The sequence below is a fragment of the Dreissena polymorpha genome, chromosome 7 (genome assembly GCF_020536995.1).
Source record: "Dreissena polymorpha isolate Duluth1 chromosome 7, UMN_Dpol_1.0, whole genome shotgun sequence".
NCBI classification, from domain to species: Eukaryota; Metazoa; Mollusca; class Bivalvia; order Myida; family Dreissenidae; genus Dreissena; species Dreissena polymorpha.
Window position 1 is genome coordinate 29,621,525 of NC_068361.1, and position 17,478 is coordinate 29,639,002.

At 35.1% G+C, this 17,478-nt stretch overlaps 1 protein-coding gene across 1 annotated transcript; it reads right to left on the bottom strand.

Annotated features, from left to right (window-relative positions):
* Positions 1 to 4,937: 4,937 nt before the first annotated feature.
* LOC127839578 (toll-like receptor 4) lies at positions 4,938 to 17,395 on the bottom strand. Its single transcript, XM_052367968.1, has 4 exons — positions 17,373 to 17,395; positions 15,963 to 16,203; positions 9,463 to 9,603; positions 4,938 to 7,725 (listed from the first exon to the last, which is right to left on the bottom strand). Exons 1-4 carry the CDS (start codon positions 17,393 to 17,395, stop codon positions 5,155 to 5,157), a joined length of 2,976 nt encoding a protein of 991 aa, XP_052223928.1. The 3' UTR covers positions 4,938 to 5,154.
* Between the last annotated feature and the right edge of the window lie 83 nt (positions 17,396 to 17,478).

Here is a 17,478-nt window from a genome sequence, read left to right on the forward strand (position 1 = left end):
GTTTACAGATCACAACATTTTGTTACATGAACATTAACTGAAAACCTGTTTGGGGAATCTATTAACCAGAAATATGATATAGTAAGATAATAATCTCTAAACCGTCGATGTTTCATACAATACATCCGGATTTCCCTTATAATTATTTACTTAGTGCAGTCGCTAAGTCTAAAGATATTCACACGGAAGATAATGTTCAGGTAAAATTTATGATTTTCCTTGTATTTGGTATCAACGCCCTTTTAATTACATCCAAGTTCTGCATAATGGAAACTGCCAATGCTATGCCATGATTCATAGTCGATTAGATTATAATTGTTAGTCACTTGTTTCACTTATTCATTTTTTAAGTAAATAAAAACAACGGAAATATGAAAGCGGAAACAGTATTTAGTGTACACAGGGTCGAAGGCGACAAATCGCCGCCTTTTTAGTTTAATGAAAGATCACTTCACAAGTAATAGGGCCGGGAATCGAACCCGAGATCCTCGGTAGTTCATTGCTCTACCAACTGAGCTAGCCACAAGTAATAGGACCGGGAATCGAACCGGCGATCCTCGGTGGTTAATTGCTCTACTAACTGAGTTAGTCACAATTAATAGGGCCAGGAATCGAACCCGGGATCCTCGGTAGTTGATTTATTTGCCAACTAAAATAGCCATAAGTTTTAGGACCGGGAATCGAATCCGCGATCCTCGGTAGTTCGTTGCTCTACCAACATAGCTATAGGGCCATCGAACCCGGGATCCGCGGTTATACATCGCTCTACCAACTGAGCTAGCCACAAGTAATAGGGCCGGGAATCGAACCCGCGATCCTCGGTAGTTAATTGCTCTACCAACTGAGCCAGCCACAAGTAATAGGATCGGGAATCGAACCCGGGATCCGCGGTAGTTCATTGCCTAACAACTGAGCTAGCCACAAGTAACAGGGACGGGAATCGAACCCGGGATCCTCGTAAGTCCATTGCTCTAACAACTGAGCCAGTCAGAAAATGAACACAAATTAAAATAAGCATGAACAAAAAACTACAATTAAATTAAAATTAATAGATACATTCAGACTGAGCTGAAGCACGTATTATTACTGAAATAAACGAAACAGCAGTTGCACAAAAATCATACAATAAAACGAATAAAAGGGTTGAGCTCGAACCAATGAAATTTCTTTCAAGAGCATCAAATTGATCCACTGTGCTATAATTATGTTAATTATATAGTGCCGTTGTTTCTTATCATCGCGTGCGAATGCGTGCATTTATGAGCTCGAGCTTGCGCTGTTTCATTAAATACATCGTCATGACAGTTAGCTAGTAAACACGTGGTTCGTACAACACACTTGCAATAACGTTGAAACTATAACCAATGCTGTAACTCATAGTATGTATTGAACAAGCAAGCAACGTGTACGGAGCTCTTATATAAATATGATTTAAAAGGATCTTTTCACGTTATGTTAAAGAGACCGTCAACCAGATTGACGAAAAAAGGAAAAGTTGTAAAATACTGGTATATGACATAATTTGAAAAAAAGTTGTTAAGTTTTCATATTTTTAGTATATCCGGTTAAAATTGTACTTGGAATGTGTACCAGGTAACTATAAATAACGCAAGAAGATTGATAATCATCGTCACGTGGTAACCGAGGAATGCAAATTGTGCATGCGTAGTGAGTTGTATATATTGTATAAATAAAATGATCCATTTACTTGCGTTATTTATCGTGTGTATATAGTTATTTCGCCTATTTTCGCGATGTACTTTCGATTTTACATCGCGAAATTTTATTACCGAATATACTGAAAATATGAACTTTTTTCAAGTTATGTAATATACCAGTCGTGATATTTTAATCAATATAAACTAATAATTGTAAACAAAATACGGTATTTTACAACTTTTCCTTTTTTCGTCAGTCTTGTTGACGGTCCCTTTAAATTGGTAAACTTAAAAAAAAACAATTGTTTCAGATTCGCAAATATTCGTTGTAGTTATGATATTTGTGAGGAAAGAGTAATACTGAACATTTACCATGCTTAAAAATATCCATACATACATCTATTGACAATTTAAAAGCCTGAAAATTATAAAGCGTTGCAACACGAAACGATTTAATAATTTTGAGATTTTTGTTGTTGTTAAATTGTGTGACACTACGAGGATTGCTTATATAAAGTATGAAATACAACAATCGTATAGTATGAGCACTGATGGCCGAGTGGTCTAAGCGATAGACTTTTACTCAAGGGGTCAGAGGTTTGAGCCAGTTGAGGGTTACTTTTCTATAATTTTATTCTTGTTTTTTATTAGAGCTTTTTAGATCCAATATTTACATTTTTCAATATAAAGCATTTAATGGCAAACTTCAATACATGCCAACATCTGTAAAAATGCCCCTTTAAACATTTTGTTCAACCGGTTAACTGTAGTAAGGGTTGATGATATTGAGACAGTTTAGTCTGTTTAAGGCATAACAATAGTTGTAATACGTGCTTCTAATTAGATAATTCTTTAAATTTCATAGCATAAGCTCTTGCTATAACCAAAGTTTTATAACCCATAACAATATGCGTTTAACATTGATTTACCCCATACAAACATGCTGTACCCAAGGTTTTTACCCCATACAAACATGCTGTACCCAAGGTTTTTACCCCATGCAAACATGCTGTACCCAAGGTTTTTAACCCCATAACAACATGCTTTAATCAAGGTTTTTTACTCTTTAGCATCATGGTTTAAACAAGGCTTTTTTATCTATAGCAACATGCCATTAACACGGTTTTTAACCTGTTTGTATTTACATAAACTACTCTAAAAATCCAGTTGCAAAAACAACAAAAATCGAATTTGCATGAAAAATGAATGGACCAAAGATAGCCGCTTGCGGAAAACTCGATATTGTAGTCACACTTGTAGAGTATTGCCGTCTGTTTCTGCGTTTGTGCGTACTTGTCTGGAGCCTAACTTTGTCATTCATCATACAAAAAAAAAACTTAACTTCATTGTTCACGATCATGAGGCGACGTTAAGCGAGTAACACCTGTCTCCAAACCTCGAAAGTCAACGTCACACTGAGGGGTCAACTTTCAAATTCGACCCTAAAACATCTAGTTCGGACTGTGAGTTTATGAATCATCTTGCAATTTTAAAACTGGGAGAAAATATCAACTTAAAAAGTTCTGTTTATCATCTTGACACAAAAATAGTGTGGGTAAAATTGGGTATTCCCCGATAAGTTTATGTTTTTAGAGTTGAGTCTTTTCGAAGCGCGTTATATGAGATCGCGTTATATTCCCCTTTACAATTCTGGCGTTGGTGTCGGTTTACATAAATGTATACTCTTTAATTGATTTAGATTAATCATTCTTCAAAATAAAAATACACGAAGATATCCACGGGCATCACTTAGCAGCTGTATAGTTTATTTCTTTCAGATAGTACATATCATATAATAACACAATTACATTAGCTCATCGCAATAGAAATAAAAATACCAAAACCTGATAAATATTTCATTACTTGAATAGGTACCCAGTTAATCCGTGAATTGCTATTCTTAACAGGTAATAACACTATGTCCCTACTCTTAACAACTGATGGTGTTTTAAAATTATGAATGTACTTTTTTAATATGGTGGATACATTTTAACATTCAAGTACACCTCTTTTGCTCCAATATCTGGGAAATATAACCATTCCAATCCAAATACAAAGAAGGGTATTAAATTATCATATTTACCTTCGATGAAATATCAAGTACTGCACATTATTAGTAAATACAATACGGTACATATAATATTATAATGTAACATAACACCAAATGTGCAATGTCAAGGAAAGTGTGACTACTGATACACGCATATCTTTGGTGAACGCTTGATATATGAACAGACCCTATGAATAACGAATCTTCAGTAACATCACCAGAAGAGGAACACCCTCTGCTGTCTTGTTTGAGGCACTTGACCAAAATTATATACAATCCAGGACCACATCATACGTAGATTTAAACCAGAACCCACGCATAAAAGCAGTCAACACTCCGCAAGAAAACAGCAACATTTAAACAAACCTACAGTATATACAAGGATACGTCATATTTTCTTATCTGCTTAACTGCTTTTTTGTTGGGAGTTTAACATACGTTCTTTCTATTGTAGTAAATTGAAAAAAGACTTGCGTAACCGGACTTGACATCACCTTCACAAACTAAAATGTTGCTGGTACACAAAATTACGTTTTCAATTAAATTAATTTAATTAACGATTATTTTTTATATTCCACGTTGATCCATGCACACATGCAAACTCTTTTAGTTTCTTTGAAATCAAAATATAATTTTACGAATAAATGGTTCGTATGATTTCTTATTTAATAAAAAGATGCGACATATTTTGCTAAAGGTTCATTGAAAATAAATCAGATATTTCAAACTATGTTCATGTAAATAAAGTTTCGCAATATAAAGACAACAATACTGTCGTATAATATCTAACATTATTAAATACAAATACATATTTAATGTTAAATTTAACTCATCAACAGCTTTCGTTTGACGACATATACATGATCATCGCAACTTATAAAAATTACCATGTGTAAAAAAATGACCTATTGTATAACATAGTTAAACTGCTAAAACGTCAAGTGACTGGAAACAATTTCAGATGCACGTGTACTTAGCATTTGTGGACGGGTGCTTTGCGCAGCCTACAGGCATTGAACTCACCCTTAACCCTTTGCATGCTGGGAAATTTGTCTTCTGCTAAAAATGTCGTCTGCTGAATTTGTAAAATAAGCATTTTCTTCATTTTTTTTCAAAGAATACTATCAGACTGGCAAACAGTTTGGATCCAGATGAGACGCCACGTTTTGTGGCGTCTCATCTGGATCCAAACTGTTTGCAAAGGCCTTTAAAATTCGGTTCCCGCACTGAAAGGGTTAAACAAATGCTTACCAAGATTGAAACCACTATGGCCGAATTTAAAGTGGAATAAGTCTTATTAGATCTCATATAAAACATACAAGAAACTACATAACTAACGTAAGGCTTAAATACAGACAGTTTAGGCTAAAACATGGATACTCATTTAAATGGCTGAGGAGAAAGTAAAACAAGAGATACTAAGAATAACATTTAGCATGCTCGAATTTACGATGTAATAACACGTCTCAGTTTGTCCCAGAAAAGAGCGTTCCCCTCGTGATCAGTCGTGTATTCAATATAATTATTGTCTTGAATCCATCTTAACATTTCCACCGGCATAGCGCTATTTGGAACAGTTTCCAACATCACAATAACAAGCGAAATGTCCTCCCCTCTAGAATATATGCTTTCCATTCGCGCCATGTTGAATTCATACATGCACCACTTGCTCTTCAGAAAGGCATTTGACAATATGACAATCGTCTTTCTGCTGCTCTGGATGGCGTGAATTATGTTGTCTGAGATTGCGTTTCCAGGAAGAAAGTCCCTTTGGTGAATACACAATGAAATAATATCCGTCTCTAGTCGGGGAATGACGTCATCAAGTATAAAACGTATATTGTCTTCTGCATACGATATGAATGCATCGTATTTATAGTTTTGTATGGCTGTGTAATCAGGAAGCATATGATGTCCAGAAAATCTCTTCTTTGACATGTACATGAGGTATCGTATTCTCCAGCGATACTTGTATATCACTCCACCGATAATCACTGACAAGAATGTTGCCAATGCCAACAAACCAATTACAATGACCGGTACATATGACCTACACCTCGATGCTAGGTGGTCCAGATCAGTCATCATTTTGTCGAAAGTTATTGTCACATCGTCAGATGTAACAAATCTATATATGCTGTATCCAACCATGTTCGCTTTGTGTTGAATCAACCAGTGTAGAAATTCTTGATTGTTGCAGTCATATGCCAGCGAGTTGTTTTGTAAGTTTATTGAAAACTTAGAACGATCGTTTTCGTTGGCTTCAAGTTTGCGTCGAACTCCTATATTAAATGTATTAATTGAGTTAATTTCAAAATTAATTTTCAACAAATGTGATAATGTGTTTATATTGACGTCAAAGTGTTCTATATTGTTGTTGCTTAAATCTAAGCGTTCCAAATTGACAAGTTCTGTGAAAATCGAAGTAAACAATACTGTTATTCCATTTGAGGACAGATCCAAATCTTGAAGGGATTGTAGCATATCGAATATGTTTGATCGTTTTGAATCTGCCAGTTGTGCGCCTAGATCATTGTGAGCCAATCGCAACGTTTTCAGTGATGTGTAGTTTAAACTGGTCAAACCAATAGTTGAGATGTAGCAGCGAGACATATTTAAGGTTTCTAGCATTGGTATATGTCCAACGTGTCCGGTGAACGACACAAACATGTTTCCCGATATATCGATATAACGAATTGAAATATTTTCCGGATTCAAAGGGTATATAGAATTTATGGCATATCTCATATCACAATCATTAAAAATCATACGTTCAAGTTTTACAGGCATTATCATATGTAGTAAATCTATGACACCATTCTCAATATATGTGCAATCTCTGGTACGCAATGCGTACTCTTTCAGAAAATCTACATTACCGAAAGGACATGTCATTTGATAAAGTTCCACTGTTGGTGCAGAATATCGTTTACTGTTTTCTAAAGGATAAATAAATGGATTAGAGATGTAATTAAGGCGACTGGAATATATCGTTGAAACATTGCCTAAACATCCTAACTGAAGCACATATGGACCGAACCAAAATTTATTATGATTAACGCGAATAATTTTTAATGACGGAGGAGTCAAAATTAGTGCGTTAGTTTCAATACTATCTATTTTGTTTCCCGATATATCTAAATCTTCAACCGTTATGTTCCAGAAGTAACAAAAAATCGGCATTGTTAATTGTACTCCGCCGCCAAACCTACTGAACAGGTTTGATATGTTCAAAAAACGAATCCGTGTAAACTGCAAGCCGTACGTGACATTGGCCAAACTATGGAATTCCAGCTGACGGTTGTAAGAAAGATCCAATACCTCTAGACTGTGAAGATGCTCGAAAGCTCCTGCAGTGATGCTACTAACTCCACAAGCGGAAATATTCAGATCTTTTAGTGAATCTGAAAGCGAGAACGTATAGTTGTTTAAATTGATGAGGTTACATTGTGTTTCTAAATTTAATCCGGATAGTGACAAAGATGCTATTCTTGACAAGTTGAAAGCCGTATTCGAAACTCCATCCGAGGTGAGTTTATTGAGATTATCGTGACTGTCCAGATTCGGAAAGTTGGCATTATCCGGTATTGGATTGCCGTTTATTTTTAATGTATGAAGGTTCTTTGGAAGAAAAGATGCATCCCAGCCTTTGGAATAGACCTGAAGCAAATTTCTTGAAAGATCTAATAGATGGAGGTGCCGGAAGTCCTGGAATGTCCTTGGTTCTATGTGAGCAATCTGATTGAAATTAAAATATATTTCTATTAAATTCTCACATCCTTTGAGATCCAATGCTGTTAAGTTGCCGAAGTTATTTCTTCCAGCTTTAAGTGATGTGACATTTCCAATAAACACACATACTTCGGAAAGTTTAAGATTTCCCCTTCCTTCACAGTCCATTGTTATCCATTCCTGTTTATCATATGTGCATGTACACGTATCGTTTGGTCCACACGGATACACGGTCATGACATTTAAACTCCTGCCTGTTGCAAACATGCAAACAATCAGTGTTATCTGGAGAATCGACATTTTTCAAAAGAGCACACCATGCATACATCTTATAACACATTTATAAAGAACGTCTCAATTGGTTAAACGAATGCGGCGGTAATTGGGCGGCAAGGGACGCAGCTCCACCCCAAAGTAATTGACTAATATCAAATCCGCTGCACCTGTAATTGGACAATCGCCCTTCTACACAAACATTCAATCTATAGGCGACCACGCCTGTCTATTGTCCGCGACAATAAACGGCCATTGTGTCATATATCATGACTGTGAAAAAATAGCGACGCCGATCATCTCCTGCGTGTCTGAATATATTAGTTATAAAATAATACGACGGGTTAAAGAAAGATCTCGTCAGTGTTGTAGGTGCAATAACCCGAAAAAGCCTATGATTACAAATTTAAGATACATGTTTTTTTTTAAGAACAGAACGGAATTTGTATTCACATTAAATACATAAACGTTTCTTAGATATTTGTAAGAAAAATACGTCTGCGTGTATACTGTATGTATGATGGGCAACTTCTCACACAAAATAAATAGGAGCATGTATATGCATTAATTGACAATACATATAATAACGTATATTACAATGTACAAAGTACTTCTTAATAAATCTAACAAACTAGCTTTAAGGTGTGATATACATGCATCGCTGGAGAATACGATACTTTATGAACATGTCAAACAATAGACTTTTGAAATATCAAATGCTTCCTGCTTTCTGATTACACAATTATACAAAACTATAAATACAACGCATTCAAATCGTATGCAGACGACAGTATACTTAAGGATGTCACTCTCGACTAGAGACGGTATTGCTTACTTCTGAAATCACTAAAGATACTTTCTTCCTAGTAACGCCATCTCAGATAACATCATTTATCATCAAGAGAAACAGAAAAATACGGTTGATATTTTGTCAGACGCCTTTATGAAGAGCAAGTGGTGCATATACGAATTCCACATGACGCGAATCATCATCACCATCATCATCATCATCATCATCATCATCATCATCATCATCATCATCATCATCATCATCATCATCATCATCATCATCATCATCATCATCATCATCATCATCATTACCACCACCACCGTCGTCGTCGTCATTATCATCATCATCATCATCATCATCATCATCATCATCATCATCATCATCATCATCATCATCATCATCATCATCATCATCATCATCATCATCATCATCATCATCATCATCATCACCACCACTACCATCACCACAACCACCACCACCATTTTATTCTGACGGCCTCGACGTCGATCTCCATATAGCATGCCCTGGAGAACAGTCTTTCACAGAAAGTCATACCTGGTGACGTGTCCAAACCAAGCCAGCTGTCGTCGTTTGTCGGTCGCCATTAGGGGCTTTTGTGGACAAACAAGTGTTGCAGTCATGTTCCGGACGTACTCGTTGGTCTTGTGCTCCGTCTAGGAGATGCGGAGCAGTCTTCGAATACATTTATGTTCAAATGCATGTATCCTGCGTTCTACGAATCCAGCCTGCTTTTCGGCCAGCAGTTCCTCGGTCTTACGTTTTAGTCGATTAAGGAGAATGCATAGCATGGCTTTGCTGGGATGACTGATAAGGCTTATGGTGCGGTTATTCTCGCACAACTTGAGGTTGCCCTTTTTCGGTAGTGACTGCTACTCCTTGGGCTACTACTTATCATCCCAGATTTTTTGGAATGGTTCTGTCATTGCTTCAGTGGTTACCTCTCCTCCCTGGTTAATCAGCTCGGAAGGGTCGTTGTTTATTCCAGGAGATTTTCCTGCCTTAAGACTACGCACTGCCTCCTCCACCTCTGCATTAAGTATGGGCGGCCTTTCGTGGTCCTCTTCCGGGCTGGAATCGTTCTGAAGAAGGCTGGAGTCTGTTGAATCTGGTATTTGTAGAGGTCAGTGCAGTATTGAGTCTCCTTGTTTAGGACTGCGGATTCCCGTCAGCGTCTGATATAATACTGGACTTGGTCTGACTTGTATTCGTGAGGGTCTTGAGGGTGTTGTATGCCTTCTTACTGCTGCCTGTGGTTATCTCTTTGTCACTAATGATATATTGTTCCTCATTTGTTCCATTCCGCCTTGGCCTCTTTCATCTTGTTCCTGTCGTCCATTTCTGCTTTCTGGTAATTTTCTCATATGATGGCGCAAATGGAGAGTATATATTCTAGAGAGGATGATATGTCGCTAGTGATTGTGATTCTGAAACACATTTAAAGAAGTTTAAAGCGTAAACAGCCTTATGTACGATTAATAGTTCAATGTATATTTTATGTGAGGTTAAACATGACATAGTCCAGTGGTTAGGGTTAGGGTTCGCCTAACCCTAAATACGGCAATCGTGGTTGCAATATTGATGGCATTTCTTTAAGAATGGATTCGATGCTGCCTGTGTAGGCTGCGCAAACGACGCTTCCCAAAATGTCATTAATCTGCAACTGTTTCCAGTCACTTGCATATCACGTCTTTCGCGATTTAGCAAAAGGACATTTTGTTTGTGATAAAACACATACCCTATATTAACGTTTATAATTTGCAGTGATTAGAAATGTATCCTCAAACAAAATCTGCGCAGGAGTTGAAATTAGTATTCACATTTTTATCTAATTTAAATTAACATACTATTCAAAGTCTTTTCATCCTTATATAGTCAAACATTTAATGGCATAAACATTGTTTGCAACATATGTTTTATTTTCCACTACATGTTAAAGAATTAGATCTCTAGTTATATTCATTCTTAACAGTATTTATTTTGATTGTAAAGTATTTTACAGTCTTTGCATTTGTACAGGGGTCAACTGACGAGGTAAAGAATTTTTTTTTGCAATGAATTTAATTGATATGTGATTTGACGTCCGGTTAAGTTTTTTTTTACAATTTGCTACAATTTAAAGTGTGTAAGAATAAAGGGTTAATAAATTGACCATTTCAATGCAGTGATAATAGATTAAATAGTTTCTTGCGTTTCAAATATTTGCTATTTTGTATAAACTGTATGCTTGTTTAAATTCTGCTGTTTTATGTTTGAATTGAGACCGCTATCATGCATAACTCCGAGTTTTGATTATGTATGCTTTGGGTCCGGTATTTTGTAGTAGTTTGGTCACCTGTCTGAAATAAAACAGCGAAAGTGTTTAGAAGTGTTTCTCTTCTGGTGAAGTTTCATCATGCTCTCTTCATATTTCAAGCGTCAACCAAATGTATATGTAAAGCAGTTCTCACACCTTCATTTGCAGGACAAACGTATTATATACTGACATAATGTATATGCACCATATTATTGTTTCTAACTTTATCCAGTGCTTTAATGGCAATGTATGTAAAAGGGATTAAATACCCGTTGTTGATTCCATCGGTATGGATGTATAACCCAAACAGCAAACCACGTGAGCTGTAGTTGCATATTTAGAGGTATCTACGATGATATCCATGAAATTTATAATTTTAAAAGATCTTCAGTTGTCAAGCTTAAGACCGTTATATTATTACGTGTTTAAAACATCAATGAGGAAATTAATTTTGTAAGAGGATATTTAAAGGCGTTTTTAAGTATATTTTGTTTAACCGTGTTTTGACGTTTACACTGCCCTATGAATATGTTTCTTTGATTAATATTACGCCATTTCATGATTAAAGTACATTTAAAGGGACCGTCAACCAAGAATGACGGGAAAAAAAGTTCTAAAATACCGTATTTTTTTTACAATTATTTGTTAATATTGATTAAAATTTCACAACTGGTTTATTACATTACTTGAAAAAAGTTCATGTTTTCAGTTTATTCGGTAATAAAATTTCATGATGTGAATTCAAAAGTTCATCGCGAAAATAGGTGACATAACGATATACACACTAAAAATAACGCAAGTAGATTGATCATTTTATGTATAAAATATATACAATTCACTACGCGTGCACAATTTGCATTTTTGGGCTTACCACGTGACGATGATGATCAATTTTCTTGAGTTATTCATAGTTAACTGGTAGTTACCTGGTACATGTACCCAGTAAAATTTATTTCCGAATATACTGAAAATATGAAAAATTAACATTTTTTTTTCAAGTTATGTAATATAAAAGTCGTGATATATTACTCAATATAATCTAGTAATTGTAAAAAATAAGGTATTTTAGAACTTTTCGTTTTTCGTCATTCGTGGTAGACGGTCCCTTGAAAGCGAATTTATAACTAAAGAAAGGTGATGTTTGCTTTATATCATATGATCTCGCAAATCAGCTAATCGGTCCGTGTTCACGTCTTTTCTTTACTCGCCTGGGATTCGACACAAGAAAACATGAGAATCAACGCATATTAGTACATATTCCGATTTTTTAATAACCGAAACAAAAACATAAACGAACACAAAATTAACTTCTTAAATAGTTTTTCGTTGTACTTATTATAAAACAAAACACGAAAGGTATTTCCCTATTTATACTTCATTACGATTATAATTTAACGAAAGTCAATATTAGAAAAATGAAACGAAGTATTTGGTACAGTCTAACCTTTTTGGTTTGGCAAAACGAAAAACGAGCGGCGCTGCTGTATTCGAGAGATAAGTCATGATTGATCTTTTTTTCGCAGTTTTCTTCCATATATATTATTATTTTGAATACATAAATGTACACATTTTAAGAAGAAGAATAGTCGAGTTTTGGTACAGGTATTGTTGGCTAGTCTAATGCGAAAACGAATAGATCTAGAAACATCAAATTCTAAAACAAACGTACATGCCTGCTTTTATTTAAAATCATTGGATTTGAGTACACGTGTCTCACGCATTTCGATAATCATGGCACAATAAAATATCTTTGCTCAGCCTAGCACTTCTCTTCAATTTTCAATTTCTCTCTCGAATTCAAAGCTATGTATGAGACACCTTGCACTTTCTCATTCCATAAGATTTAAACATGTTTTTATTTATTCTCCTTTTGTCCTGTTCTGTGTTTCAATATTGGTATTATAAATACAACTTTATCATTATATTATGCAAGCTTACGTTTAAAGTAAAACATAGGGGACATTTTAACAGCCGCAGCCGATTATTTTGCTGTTTAAAATGCATGCGGAATACGGGTTAATAACAATAGGAATACGGGACTCAATGGAAGGTGTAGTAAAGCTCTTAAATAGGACCTCAACCTTACTGTAGGACTAAAACGCGTTTTGTTTGTCAAATGAGTACTGATTTTACATACATTATTTTTTTGTTTCGGTTATAAGGAAATCGGAATGTGAACTAATATGCGTTGATTTCCGTTTTTTGTTTAGTGGAATGCATAACGGAAAACGAAAATACGGTATGTACACGGACCCTTATCCCAAATATTGTTTGTGACGTCTTGTTATGGAAGTGATTTGTGACAAGTAATTGTGAAATTACTTGATGAATGACAAAGTGACATTCCTATCTTTGGGGTAGGAAGACGAATGTAAAACGCGGAACATCGTCTCTTCATGGTAGTCATATATTGTAAGTTATTTTCAAATTGTACGATGACTAACGAAATTACACGCTGTTTTATTGCCACATGTGACCTTTGACCTTTTCGTATGACATTGAACTTTTAGGTACGGAACTGGTGTTACATAGAACACATAGTCTTAGGGTGGTGAACGTGTGTGACAAGTTATTTCATAACTTGCACGATGGATGACAAAGTCACAGCCCGGACCAGCTGTTTCATTGCCAAATTAAAACACTGAGATAGCGAGACAGTTAATACTTCCAACGCGTTCTCTTATTATGGTGTTCATTTGTCAGTGCTCCAGCTAGCAATTAATAGAGGGGCGCTGCGCGCCTCTAAAATTTGCCCACTTTAAAAGCGCCCCTCTATTTTTCTGTCAAATGCCCTTTTAATCTCTAAATTCCTGCTTTCAGGCCGTCTAAATCGCCAGAAACATCGACATGAATACACAGATAACAGGCCCTACATGACTGCCTGGGGTGTATTAAGTCAACACATTGTGAACAAACAAGGCCATGGTTTGTTATCAGATCACTAATTAGCCTTTTGTTGCAGACGATAGTAGCATGCTGTGAAAGATTATCTCTGAGGTCACGCTTGGTTAGGCACATTCACACTCGAATGAAATCAAACTCAGCACTATTGATTTTTTTTAACTTCTGAATTCTTTGGCTATATATTTTTTGTTTGCAAAAATACTGATTTTTAATTAAAAATACCAATAAACGTTTGAAAATTAATCATCTTTTTTAATGCGAATATGCGGTTAATTTTTAGTCCGAAATTACGGCATGGAAAACATATTTGTGTTTGGATTTTATTTCTGAACTTTAAAACTCTGTCTGTCCTCAATCATGAGAAATTTTAGCATGAATAGGGGCAGACAGTTGTTATTTCAACAAATAAAGAACTTGTTTGGAAGGAGGATTAATCACTCTGCAAGTAAAATGTAATGTTGATATTGTCATATATTTTCGCGACCTAACAAAACTGTCAACGTTGATGACATTAGTTGAAATAACGTGTTGTGAAATAAATATATCCTATTATTAACAATAACAATGTTTCATTTTAATCTCCAGACTGGATGCTATTTCATGGTGACATTCATCATTGTTTAGACTTTTAATTTGTCAATATAGATTTTTGTTTTAATTAATATGATTATTGTGGACAAACATTGGCTCAAAGTTATATAAAGCAACGAATTTAACATCAAAATTCTCCCCCCCCCCCCCACACACACACCGGACAGAAATATGATATCTACATATCTCTAATGCGTGAAGTCGGATGCTAGCCCAAGTCGGTTAGGAAATTGGCTGCTAAGTTGTTATCCTTAGCGCCAATGTAGATAGTAATATATTTATTGTAATTTCATTACACAAAATGAGGAACAGCATACAATTGGTGAAGTCATCCAATGCACTTAATGTTTACAATTAATAAGTATATAGTATAACCAGAGTATATACTTAAGTATAATTATAACCAAATGCCCTATTTTCCAAAATTACGCGTGAAATGTGCCCTTTTTGGGGACGCTCCCCTCTATTTTGAAAAGCTGGCTGGAGCACTGTTTGTTGTATGCTATTCTGAAATTAAATCAAAGCGCTGTAGGCACTGAAGGCATGGGGCTAGATTTAGTGTGCTTGGGTGGAAGTATTGTCTGAATTTCTCCCTTTGTACGAATTTATACGGATTGACCCTAGCGGTTGAGTGCAGAAGCTCAGAGACTGTAAGAAAATACAATATATGTGTATATACTACAGTGTACAAAGACGGTGGAGGACTACACGATACTGGTGGTGGGAACGATAACCTTTTGTTCAACTCTAAAGATCAAGTAGAGGTGTGTCTACATAGGCGGTGAAAATATACAACAACAACAACATGGCCGCAAAAAATTGTTATTGTTGGCGTCAAATAAATCACTTTCAATATCCTAAAATAGCGTTTCATTACATAATTAACCGATCAGGAAAACACTCATACTTCCTTTGTAATCTGTATACAAAAGAAAATCCACTTACTCTGATAAAGAACGGTGTACAGATTGTGTAATTTGTCTCACGTAGAACTTTTCGCGCTCGATTTGCGCAGTGAAATACCATATCCGGTTTCTACGTCTATTTCCAAGAATGATCGTGAATATTTGTTGTTTTTTTCATTTGCTTTGTTTCTGGAATGTCTTGTTAACGCAAAATAAAATAACAATATTTTAAAATATGTTTATAAATACCAAATATAATGTCTTCAAAAAATTTCTCAGAAAAAAATTCTTCTTACTGTCTCCGTAAACACTCATATCTTTTCGGCCTAGACCGTCACGTGAAAAACTAATTCTCGCATGAATATGCAAACAATAAAAACTATGTCGTAGCCAATCATTAGCAACACTGTTATGTTATATAGTGCTGTTCTGTATTTACAAGGCGGGTTATTGAGATCTGCGAATAACTAATTTTATAGCGCATACATTAAGTGGTAAATCGGACTTTTGGGACTACTACTTGTACTTTTACGACTATTAGTTCTACTACTACTGCTACTTCTACTACTATTTCTACTTCTACTACTACTACTACTACTTCTACTACTACTACTACTACTACTACTACTACTACTACTACCACTACCACTACTACTACTACTACTACTACTACTACTACTACTACTACTACTACTACTACTACTACTACTGCTACTACTTTTCTTCAACGACTACTACTACTACTACTACTACTACTACTACTACTACTACTACTACTACTACTACTACTACTACTACTAATACTACTACTACTACTACTTATACTACTACTACTACTACTACTACTACTACTACTACTACTACTACTACAACTACTACTACTACTACTACTTCTACTACTACTACTACTACTACTACTTCTACTACTACTACTACTACTACTACTACTACTACTACTACTACTACTACTACTTCTACTACTACTACTACTACTACTACTACTACTACTTCTACTACTACTACTATATACTACTACTACTACTACTACTACTACAACTACTACTACTACTACTACTACTACAACTTCTACTACTACAACTTCTACTACTACCTCTACTACTATAACTGCTACTAACTTTTTTCTGTTATGAATATGCGTACAATACCATATATATATATAACAATTATGCAGCTTATCCCAATACAAATTATTGAAGAGTTTCTATTCTGAGCATTGTTTTTAAATTATATTCCTTATTTAATGTCCTATTATATAAGTATGATGGTTTTCTTTCCCACAAAGAATTCAGTTTTAATTCTTTCTATTGTTTACGTCTATTTCTTTCCTTTGATGTATAGATGTATGGTTTAATTCCTTAAAGTTTATACTCTAATATAAATATTTTTTTAGAAGCTGATAAAACTACATGGTCACTAGAACACTTTATTTTTTTTCTTATGTTGTTATACTATTTTTTCTATATTTCGTGAAATGGTTTGCATATGTTCTGTTTAAGGAAAAATGATTGCAGTCACACGTACATGTACTCGTTTTCATCGTTTCATGTTCATATTTTTTTAATTTTATTAACAAAAGCACCTTTCAATTAAAGAGTTTAATTGTGCAAATATTATATGTATTAAATAGTTTGTTGTATGTGTTGTCCACATTTGCATATATATGTTTCCTCTATATATGTTGTGTGTATTTGTCAATCAATAAATGTAGTATATACTAGACGAACTTGCAAATATATCAAATTATTATTACATATTATGTTTAATGTGAATACAAACGCCGTTCTGATGTGTTCTTTGCAAACTTTCTTAAATTTTCAAACACAGACATTTTATGGTTATCGCATCTCCAACACATTTCTTGAACCCATCATTTTCTTTTATAACTTTAATATTGAAACACGCAGGCCCTTATTGGCTTCGCTATATTTTTTCACAGTCATGAACATTTACACAAAAGCCGTTTACTGTCGCGGATAATGGGTATGCGTGGTCGATGGAGGATTAACTGTCCGCGGGATACGGTGATTTAACGATTACAGGTGCAGCGGCTTTTATATAAGTCGATTTACTTTTGAAGATGACGCCGCGGCCCTTGAAGCACAATTACCGACGCCCTTGATACGCACGAGTTTACAAGTCCAGAGGTTCTTTATACATGTGTTATAAATGTATTCCTGGTGTGCTCATTTGAAAAATGTCAATTCTCCAGATAACACGAATTGTTAGCATCTTCGCATCAG